The sequence below is a fragment of the Vigna unguiculata genome, chromosome 3 (assembly GCF_037176805.1).
Source record: "Vigna unguiculata cultivar grain cowpea cultivar isolate G323 ecotype 2 chromosome 3, ASM3717680v1, whole genome shotgun sequence".
NCBI lineage: Eukaryota > Viridiplantae > Streptophyta > Magnoliopsida > Fabales > Fabaceae > Vigna > Vigna unguiculata.
The window spans coordinates 61,902,609-61,914,009 of NC_140794.1; the positions used below are offsets into that span (position 1 = coordinate 61,902,609).

At 28.9% G+C, this 11,401-nt stretch overlaps 1 protein-coding gene across 2 annotated transcripts; it reads right to left on the reverse strand.

Annotated features, from left to right (window-relative positions):
* Positions 1-464: 464 nt before the first annotated feature.
* On the reverse strand, positions 465-8,010 carry LOC114176199 (NAD(P)-binding Rossmann-fold superfamily protein). Of its 2 annotated transcripts, XM_085671655.1 has the most exons (5): positions 7,862-8,010; positions 3,587-3,745; positions 3,297-3,502; positions 2,968-3,197; positions 465-1,038 (listed from the first exon to the last, which is right to left on the reverse strand). In XM_085671655.1, exons 2-5 carry the CDS (start codon positions 3,676-3,678, stop codon positions 760-762), a joined length of 807 nt encoding a protein of 268 aa, XP_085527781.1. In that variant the 5' UTR covers positions 3,679-3,745; positions 7,862-8,010; the 3' UTR covers positions 465-759. The 2 variants fall into 2 exon arrangements, with proteins under 2 accessions (XP_085527781.1, XP_027916956.2); XM_028061155.2 differs by lacking the exon at positions 7,862-8,010 and having other exon boundaries at positions 3,587-5,033.
* Between the last annotated feature and the right edge of the window lie 3,391 nt (positions 8,011-11,401).

Here is an 11,401-nt window from a genome sequence, read left to right on the forward strand (position 1 = left end):
CAAATTATTAAGAAAAAATTTATGTAATATCTTTAACGATCACTGTAAAATGTTAATTTTAATGATTATGTTTTAAGAAAATGGATAATGAGAGGTAACAGTTGAAATATCTTAAAAACGTTTTAAACCATGATATTCAATAACGTTTTAAACGTTTTAACCGGTTTTCTGCAATCTATTTTTAAAACAGTTAGATTAGTACCCTACGTTAAACGTTTCCTCTGTCAATCGCACGTAACATTCTCAGTGACTGCTCTGTTTCCTTCTGTAGTAATCTCCCAACAACAGCTTGCACGGGAAGAGAAAGACGTCTATTAAAATTTCTAAATATATAACCATTAAGGAAGTGGCAGTATATTACAAACAGATTCAAAGAGACTTGTGGCATAACATGAATTTGAGAATGCTTCATCAATGATTTAGTCAGTGAGAGATAGAACTTTATTTATGGAAACACACTAATATTAATGAATACTTTATATATTTTTTATTTGCTTTTTCTGGCATACTACCTGCTATAAGATTGATGGATCCATTGCACACAGTCATAACGTCTCCACAAACCTTAACAAATCTGCAGCTTAACATAAGCAGTTACTTTTTCAATTGCACATAACTTAATTGAATACCCGGACATAATTTTCGGGGTTGAAGGTTTAAGATTTGGATTAGAAATTTAGTCATTTCCTAAGAGCAATGATGCAGGAAATGTGTATGGCGGATCATTCCTTGAAAAAATCCTTTCAGCGCCAGCATGAGTCACATAAAGGAGCGCATGCGAGGCCTGGTTATAGACTGTGCCCCATCTACGTATATGGTTGTTCCAGTCATGTAGCGTGATCCATCACTGATTAGATAGATAACCGTAGACGCCAGATCATTCTTAGCATCAAGCCATCTCTCAAGCGGTGCAGCCTCCTTCACCAATTTCTCTGCTCTTTCCCTTCCCACGGATAATGGAAATTCATCTTGCAGGTGCAGGCCTCGGGCAATGGCATTAACTCTGATCTGGTACTTCCCTATCTCCAAAGCCGAAGCCTGAAGAGAAACAAGTAGTATTAGATAGGAATAACATCAAAGTATACCAACCAACCTGTCTAACTTTTCCAAATTTGACATGGAACTACTAGATTGTGTGGTAGCCTACTTAGTTGATTATTCAGCAGTAGTAAATATCAGAAGTTCAGTGCAGAAGAATAGGAACTTCTACTACTTTGGTGTACTACACTAGTATGGGCTTTAACTTTAACCAAAGTGCAACAATGAAAGTTCATGGTCAATCAAGAACACATACGATGAATTTTATGATCACAGCCTTATCATCCAATTCAATTACCAAATCAGATCCTTTATATCCATGAATTTTCTACAGAAGTTTAGAATAGAAGCGGTCTTCCATGTAGAAAGATTACAAGAATAAATAACATTTGATGTATGAGATAGATAAAATAAAGGCAAGAGAATTACAAAATCGATGGGGTTAACTATTAAGGTAGATGAAACAGAAAGGGGATCAGAAGTTTTAAGAATGGTCATGATGAGAACATAAGGAAGTGGATTGATTATCTCAAGCTTCAAGGTTAGAATCCATGGTTTGGTTATAGGGTGTTTATTGGTTCATTGTTATTGAATCTTGGAAGGTTTCTTGAGGTGTTCTTTGTGGGTCTGTGTAAAGGTTTATGCAGAAGCTTAGAGTAGAAGATGATTTCAAGAACTCCTAAGGGTGGGAGTTTAAGGTAGGATTAGTGAGGGTTTTTGTCGATAGCCAAATTCAAGTTGGTGGCTAGTGCTTTTGGGTGGCCAAAGTATGGCTGTATTATGCACGGACTCGAAGAAAAATAAAGACAAAGAAAAGGAGAGACTTAGAAGCTGATAAAAAAAAGGAGAGAATTATAAGAAAACGAATGAAAAGATTAAGGAAGAAAAGATTGCCTTCCGAAAGTTAACCAAGATTCAAAAAGAGGATAGGAAGTACAAGAATCTTGCACCACTCCAGCTCAAGAGATAAACAAGTATGATGATTCCTATTGAGACCTAACTATCAAGATAAGAATCTTAAGGGGAGAAACTCTCTACTTTTCACAAGTTCTCAAGCTTAAGTGCAAATGTTCTCAAATTACTTTTTATTTCTAGTCAAAGTAAAAGTGTTTCCAAAGTGACCTAAGACACTCTTTATATACGAGACATGTGGGAAGGGAAGGACGTCAAACACTTCCCTTCCAATACATGTAACCAAACAAAAGACTTTTAACTAAAAATTATCATCTAACATCTTTCCTAGCTAACCTTATAGCTGAACAAAGAGTTTATTACACGTAAGTTCTATCTATTTTCTTCAGAGTTCTTTCACCATATAGAGCTCTTCCTTTACCTCCTTCTATTTATCTTCATCCATAGTTTGAAGTGGTCCCTCCATATCCGTCATCACATTATATTCCTATATTTTTACCCTTCTGTAGGGTGAGATAGTGAAGAAGGGATTCCAATTGAATCATCCTTCTGAAAATTCTTATTTTTTGAACAACCAACAAAGGCAAAAAGAATGATTGGGGTGTAATTAGTTTCAATTGCATAGAGAACCACGTTCTCTGAACAAAGTGTCAATAAAATTTTGTAAGAAACATCGTTACTCTAGGACACATCGTATCTCTAAGTCATGAAAATCTCACTTTCTACAGGAGAAGAATACGAAAAGCCAAAATAAATCTACCTTCTCGTGCAAAGTAAAATGCACCTCAAAAGTTAAGCTATATAAGTTTATTTTAACTTACGAAAAGAAAGTTTAAATTTTTGTTCTCGTATAAATAATTATGGAAATACTTATGCAAATAAAACCTAGATATAAAATACACGAAATTTGATACATCGATTTTAAAATAAAAAATTAGACAATATGAATCACAATTACGACTTTATATGTAAAAGCAAAAACTAAAACTAAAAAAATAAAGTTATAATCAGTCTTACCCTCACTAATTGCTGCACTCCTGCCAAGACAGAGGCATATGCAGCAGCTCCAGGATACAATCCCCTTTCAGCGCCAAGTATGGAGGTTAAAAAGACGACGGAGCCCCCGGCGTTGAAATCCCGCATCCTTCTGCCAACAGCTTTTAACAAGAACCATGCAGCCATAAAATTTATCTTCACTATTTTCTTAAACTCACTCTCAGCTAACTCAATATGCTCTTGCATTTTCCCTGTCAAGAATTATCGGAAGCCCAATTCAAAAGTTCAAAGGTTCACGTTCGTTCCTCAAGCAACAATACCAATACCTCATTCATGTCATAATAATTTACCTTCGTAACTGTAACAGTTGACGAAAGCATCCAATTTCCCCAAAATCTGGCATGCCTGATCAACAGAGTGTTGGAAAAGCGATTCGTTTTGGTCTTCCATGTTCAATTCAACGACCTGCACAGTGCCTCGGTCGGATAGGGAGAGGGAATCCATGATTTTGTGCGCGATGCTCCGCAGACAACTCTCATCTCCCAGTAAAACCAACCTGAAGGAATCGATCATGCATTAACAAATAAGAACTTAATAAAGGAAGAAATAGAAAAATGTGTTCAGAAGCGAGAGAGTTCACCTGCATCCTTGCTTAGCTAAATGGAAAGCTATGCCCTGCGAAATTTCGTCGCCATTTGAGGTCAGTAGCACTTTCTTCCCTGACTTCTCCATTCTTCCTCAACAACTTTCTGCCTTCAAGTGAACTCCAACACCCTTTCTCAATCCAAATTCCTAATTACTATATCAAGTTTTGATTTATATCAAACTCGTCAAAATTATTAAAAATAACTAAAATTAAAAAAAAAAAAAAACGAGAGTCACGTGACATGCCGTTAATGTATTAATAATTTTTTTTAAAGAACTTAATTGAAATACCTTTAACAAATAAGGCTTCAATACCTTTTTGGTCATCATTTTGTAGTGTTTGTTGCGGATGGTCCTCATTTTGACAGAATGTTTAAAATGGTCTTCATCTTTACAGAATGTTTAAAGTGGTCCTCATTCTCCTAATTCGTGTTATATTTGGTCTTTTTTCTGTAATGTCGTTTAAATCATTAACAAAGCATTGTAGAGGTGACACGGTTTGTATTAGTGTGTGTTATGTGTACTGTACATACAAACTGTGTCACCTGTACAGGAAATGACCAAATAAAACACGAATTGCGAAAAATGAGTATCATTTTAAATATTCTGTAAAAATGATGATCATTTTAAACATTATGTCAAAATGAGAACCATTTTAAGCATTATGTCAAAATGAGGACCATCCGCAACAAACACTATGAAAATGAAGACAAAAAAGGTATTTAAGCCAAAACATAATGGATGAAATTAAAAAAAATTCAAAAAAATTTCAAAAATGAATATTAAATTGAAATTTTTAAATAAAAATAAGTACCATTTAAATTAAATCAATTTATTGAGTAGCCACTTACTAAGTGACTGTTAAAATTAAATAACCATGCACTGTGTAGCTCTACAAAGCACAAAGACTTACTTCTTATAAAAGGGTTTCTTAATCTATGATCTTTGTTAAGTTGTTTTATTTTATAATGTTTTTATTTTGTTTTTCTATTTTTTTCTCAATATTCTCTTCTTCTTTTTCAGTTAGTGTGATTAGGAATAAATTGTTTAGGCTTGTATGGTAACAGCGTGACAGGTTTTGATGACACCTTGTATCTCTTTCTAACCACTTCCTATATATTAAAAATATAGACAGACAGACTATTATTTATTTGCGGTGAGAAATGTAATGAAACGAATTCATTAACATAATGCAATAAAGCTGATAATAAGATCAAAAGTAAAATAAGGAAAAGAAATTAATGACCATCTAATGTGCTTGGTAACAAATATGACATTTTCCAAACATTTAGAATTCTGTAAAATCAGTGGTTAGGTTGGCAAGTACTATCTATCTGTCTTTTGTTGTCTATCAAGTACAAAGTTTTAATATTGAAAACCACATTCACACATACCAAATTTTTGATAAAAAGGAATAAACATGATTTTAATTTTTAAATTTTGACACAAAAATAAAATTTGTTTATATTTTAAATTGTAATATAGTTTAATCTATAAATTTTATAAATGAATGATATAATTCTTTTAATTTAATAATATTAATTTTTTTACATAATACTTTAGATCTATGATGCACGAACACTATACCTAATACATATGCGATATATGAATATTGAGAAATGACTACGATAATTCTTAAAAACATAATAAATATATAATTGTTATTGTGTTAATCCAAATTAAAATCATATGTACTAAAGTTATCAACATAAAATATATAAATTATTGTCATCATAAAAGTACCACCGTATAAAAACTCTTAAATAGTGACTAATTTTAATAATAAAAAATATGTTAGAGACCAATTTCATAATTAGAGACCAATTTATAGACTAATATTGGTGACTAATTTAGAAATCAATTATTTTGATAGTCAGAATCTTGGTAACTAATGTTAGTAACCAATTTAAAAATCAATTCATAATAAAAATTATTTTAATTATAATTTAGAGATTAATTATTATTTGACATTTCAATCATGTTTCATAATAGTATTTGACATAACATTAAAGCAAAAATGTGTCAAACAGTATAAACAACTCAAATATAATCCTAAAATACGTACGAAATGTCAAATAAACCTAACAAAATTTGATTAAAATGACTAAATCCATGTATTTTTTTAAGATGAATGACTAAATTGATCCAAAATTTCGAAATGGACTAATTCCAAAATTCACTAAAAGTGAAAGTTAAGAGACCGAAAATATATTTAATCCTTTAATTTATAATTCCATGGATGAAATATATGAATGATGGTGGTGAAAATCATATACATCTACAAGACTTTCAATGTAGATAGATATAATTTTGATTGCTTTATATAGGCTTTTTACTTCTACATGTTGTTAAGCGCGAAATATCTATACTTTCTTGTTCTGCGGAGAACTCACTTTCTATAAATAAAAATTAATTTAATTAAAATTTATGTTCTTAAACTTTTAAGGTCATGTGAAAATTTATTTATTTTTTCAATAATTCATTTTAGAAGAAAAGTAAAATTTCGACCTAAAATTTTTGTAAGAAATTTCAATATTGTTCCATCGTAATGAAAAATACACATTATTTAATTAAAATTTATAAGATAAAATTTATACATACTTATATATTATAAATTTATCTTATTTTTAGTTGATATAAAATTAAACATTAATGAATAATCTAATAATAAATAAAATAATAGATCAAACAAATAACAAACTTTTCTAAAATATACTATAATCTAATGATATTATATTAAGAAATAAATTTCAAAATTAACTAGACATTATAAAATTAATTCATAATGTGGAATTTATATTTATATATTATAAAATAATTTACCTTTAGTCGAGTAAGACTTTTGTCAAAAGATAACATATGAAAAAGAAGTTCATGTAGAGGCTTATGTTGAAGGGCTTAGAAAGAAGTGATATTTTGTTGTGTTAAATTTATTTTGCTTAATTAGTCGAATGATATCTACTTTTGTCTAGAAGTTTCAATATCCATTTTTAAAAAAGTTTTAATTTCGTTCAAACTTTTGAATAAGTATTTTAATTAGGTCCTATTTAGAAAAAAAATATTAATGTTGTTAATGACGTGTCACGTGTCAGTCTCTGTATTTTTTTTTAATTTTTTTCTGATTTTCTTTTGCCATGTGTCAGATCTTTGGTGTGACACGTGGCATTATCAGTGTCATGTGACAAGGTACTGCACCACATGTTAGTGTTCTTGCTAAGTGTCGTCTTAATTTCAATTTAGTCATCACATATATCTATTTGTTTTAATTTAGTCTCCACATATGTTTATTTGTTTCAATTTAGTTCAAAGGACCTAACACATGACAAAAATAAAAATAAAAAAAATCAGAAAAAAAAATAATAAATGAAAAAATGAAAAAAAAAAACTAGAGACTAACATGTGATACGGTGTTAATATTTTTTTAAAAAGAAACCTAACTGAAACATTTTTAAAAAAAATTAGGATAAAATTGAAATTTTTTTAAAAGACGGATATCAAACCTGAAACTTTAAAATAAAAGTGGTACCATTAGACTAATTAAATTAAACCAATTTATTGAGTAACCACTTATTAAGTGACTGTTAAAATTAAATAAACATGCACTGCCTAGCTCTACAAAGCACAAAGACTTACTAGGGTTTCTTAATCTATGATCTTTGTTAACTTGTTTTTTTTAGAATTTTTTTATTTTGTTTTTCTATTTTTTTTCTCAATATTCTCTTCTTTTTTTCACACAGTGTAATTAGGAATAAATTGTTTAGGCTTGTATGGTAACAGCCTGACAGGTTTTGATGACACCTTATATCTCTTTTTAACCATGGTAGTTAGAATCGTACGAATCGTACGATTCGTATCGCGATACGGTTCAAAATTTTGATCCAACGAAACGTATCAGTAGATGAATCGTTTTTTGACTTGAATCGTATTCTGAATCGGATGAATCGTGTAGGAATCGTATGATTCCCGATTCAGTTTCATTTCAGCCGATTCTGACACGTTTACACTTCCCCAAAATATTTCTCAAAATACACATCTCACGACACACTACCTACACGCTAGTCAGACCTGCTACTCACACCGGATGAGCTTCACGCAACATGCAATACACATCGAAAATGAAAAAACCCAAACTGAAGAGTCACATTTGGAAGGATATTTGGTTATAAATTAAGAGGGGAAAGAAATATGAGATGCGTAAGGTGGAGAAGAAGCAGTGAAAGAGAAAAGAAGAAGCAGTGAAAGAGAAAAGAAAAAGTATAAAAAACCTGACCCGTGAAGAAGAAAGCACCGCGCGAAGGTGAAGAAGAAAGCACCGAAGAAGAAAGCCCGAAAGCATTTTGAACAGGTTTGATTTCTGCTAAAATTTTTTCTGCTCAAATGCTTTTCGCGTAAACGTTTTTTGCCCAAATGTTTTCTGCCACTAGCTTTTCATATACTGCTTTTTATGAAGTTTCTAGATTTTTAATTTTAATAATATTTAATTTAATATACATCAAATCAACCTTTTATTTCACTTTCGGAAACCTTCACAGTGACCTCTTGCTTTACGTTTTTATTTTTTTGTTTAAATTCATCTTTTTAGCATAAAGACCATAATCAACGTTTCTTTTTCTTTTTCAAATAAAATATGTTTTATACTTCCTTTTATATTTTTTTTATTCTGAATGTTAATTTAAATTTTTTTATTCTGAATGTTAATTTAATTTTTTTTATTCTGAATGTTAATTTAAATTTTTTATTCTGAATGTTAATTTAAATTTTTTTTATTCTGAATGTTAATTTATATTTTTTTATTTTGAATGTTAATTTAAATTTTTTTTATTCAGAATGTTAATTTATATTTTTTTATTCTGAATGCAGAATTAGAAAGAGTATGTCTCAAACAAAGAGAAAGAAAGAAATAGATATTACATGGAATCATTGTGAGAGTGTTCCTCCTCATAGACTTTTAGTTAAGTGCAAATATTGTTCACATACTTGTTGGGGTGGTGTAGCAAGAATGAAACATCATCTTGCTGGAACAAAGGAGAATGTCATTGCTTGTACATCTGTTCCTAATGATGTTAGAGAAATGTTTTTGAAGTTATTAGAAGATAAAGAAAAAATAAAAGAAGCAAATCGGGTAGACTGTTTTGAAGAAACAAATATTCAATGTAGTAAGAAGGGGAAACAAGGAGTTGCAAAACAGACAACCATAAATGAAATGTTTAAAGATAGAGAGTTGGTGATTCAAGATATTTGCAACTGCATATATGGGAATGCTTTGCCATTTAATTTGGTAAGAAGCTCCTTATTTACCCAAATGTTGAAATCTGTTGGGGAATATGGAAAGGGTTTAAAGCCTCCAACTTATCATGAAGTTAGAGTATCTTATCTGAAAAAAGCGGTTGACAATATCCAAGCTAGTTTGGAGAAATATAAGGTTGAATGGCAAAAATGGGGATGTACTTTGATGTGTGATGGTTGGACAGATGGAAAAGGGAGGTCTCTTACCAACTTTTTAGTTAATAGTCCAAGTGGAACAGTGTTCTTAAAATCTATTGATACCAGTAATGTGATCAAGGATGCTAAACAAATGTTTGAATTGTTAGATTCTGTGATTGAAGAAATTGGGGAGGATAATGTCGTGCAAGTTGTGACAGATGGTGCTTCTAATTTTGTGGCAGCAGGAAAAATGTTAGAAGAGAAGAGAACTAAACTATTTTGGTCTCCGTGTGCAGCTCATTGTCTTGAAAAGATGTTAGAAGAGAAGAGAACTAAACTTAAAAATTTTAACCACTTCCTATATATTAAAAAGATAGACAGACAGAATATTATTTATTTGTGGTGAGAAATGTAATGAAACGAATTCATTAACATAATGCAATAAAGCTGATAATAAGATCAAAAGTAAAATAAGGAAAAGAAATTAATGAGCATCGTATGTGCTTGGTAACAAATGTAACTGTTATTATGACATTTCCCAAACATTTAGAATTCTGTCAAATCGGTAGTTAGGTTGGCAAGTACTATTTATCTATCTATCTCTATCTGTTTTTGTTGTCTATGAAGTACAAAGTTTTAATATTGAAAATCACATTCACACATACCAATTTTTTGATAAAAAGGATTATATATGATTTTAATTTTTAAATTTTTACACAAAAATAAAATTTGTTTATATTTTAAATTTTAATATAGTTTAATCTATAAATTTTATAAATAAATGATATAATTCTTTTAATTTAATGATATTAATTTTTTTTACATAATACTTTAGATTGATATTTGAGGTGAATATATATAAACAATTCAAAAATTTACTTAAAATATCTTTTAACATATAAAAACATTAACTTAATTAAATTAAAATAATTATATCAAACTTTTAAAAAATTTGAGATCAAATAATATCAAAATTTAAAGTAAAAAATATCAATTTTATAACAGAATTTAATAACTTATAAACATATTTAAAAATACACTTTAAAATGAAAAAAAAAACTATAACAAAACTTACTTTAACTTCACATCAATAATAACAAACAGTTATATATATATATATATATATATATATATATATATATATATATATATATTTTATTTATTTATTAGATCGAGAATTTCCACTCCACTTGTACAGTGCTAACTCCATTAAATTTAATAGGTTGAGAATCCTAAACCAATATAAATTTATTTGATTAAGAATTACTGCTCCATTAACACGTCGTATGACTAACAAATGATAGATTAGGGAAAAAAATGTGCGCAATCCAATAACTTTTAGTTAAATCATTTCACATATTTTTATTTTTGTAGCGAGATCTCAAGTAGGTCTCCTATTTTTATTTGATTCAATTGAGTTTCTATTTTAGAAAATTTGTTACAATCAGTTTCTTTTCGTAAGTTGTATAGTAACGACATTAATTATGTGTCACGTGTTAGCACGTGGTTTTTTTGATTTTTTTTTAATTTAAAAAAAAAATTGCCACGTGTCAATTTGACATTGTGCCACGTGGCAGAGACAATGTGATGTGGCAGTGGCAGTGCCACGTATCACTATTGGATGTGAAAAGTCTCCATGTAGTCCTTCTATTTGTTATTTTGTCTCAATTTGATCCCAATTTTTTTTAAAACTGAATCAATTTTATCCCTATATCAAATTTAATTTTTATATAAATTTTACAATGATATTTTTATTATAATTGATATTTTTAACAAAATTAAATTTATTTAAATGTATATTTTGTATTAAACTTTATTTAAATATTGTTTCAAATATTTATATATCAATAATTTATAGACAAATATTAGAATTGTTATAAATGTTTTTTAAAATTTTATATTTGAATTTATAAAATTTTTATTTTTAAAACAACTCTAACATTTATCTATAAATTATAGATATATAAATATTTAAAACAAAATTTAAATAAATATTAGTGTAAAATATATTTAAATAAACTTAATTTTGTTAAAAATATCAACTACAATAAAAATATCATTGTTAAATTTATTTAAAAATCATATTTGATACAGGGATGAAATTGATTCAGTTTTGAAAAAAGAGGGACCAAATTGAAACAAAATAACAAATACAGAGACTAAATTGAGATATTTCACATCCAATAGTTACACATGGCATTGCCATTGCCACATCAGATTATCTCTGCCACGTGACACAATGTCAGATTGACACGTGGCAATTTTATTAAAAAAAATTTCAAAAAATTTAAAAAATAAAAAAAAAACAAAAAAAATAATAATAAAAAAGCCACATGTTGACACGTGGCACATAATTAATATCGTTACTGTACAACTAAGGAAAAGA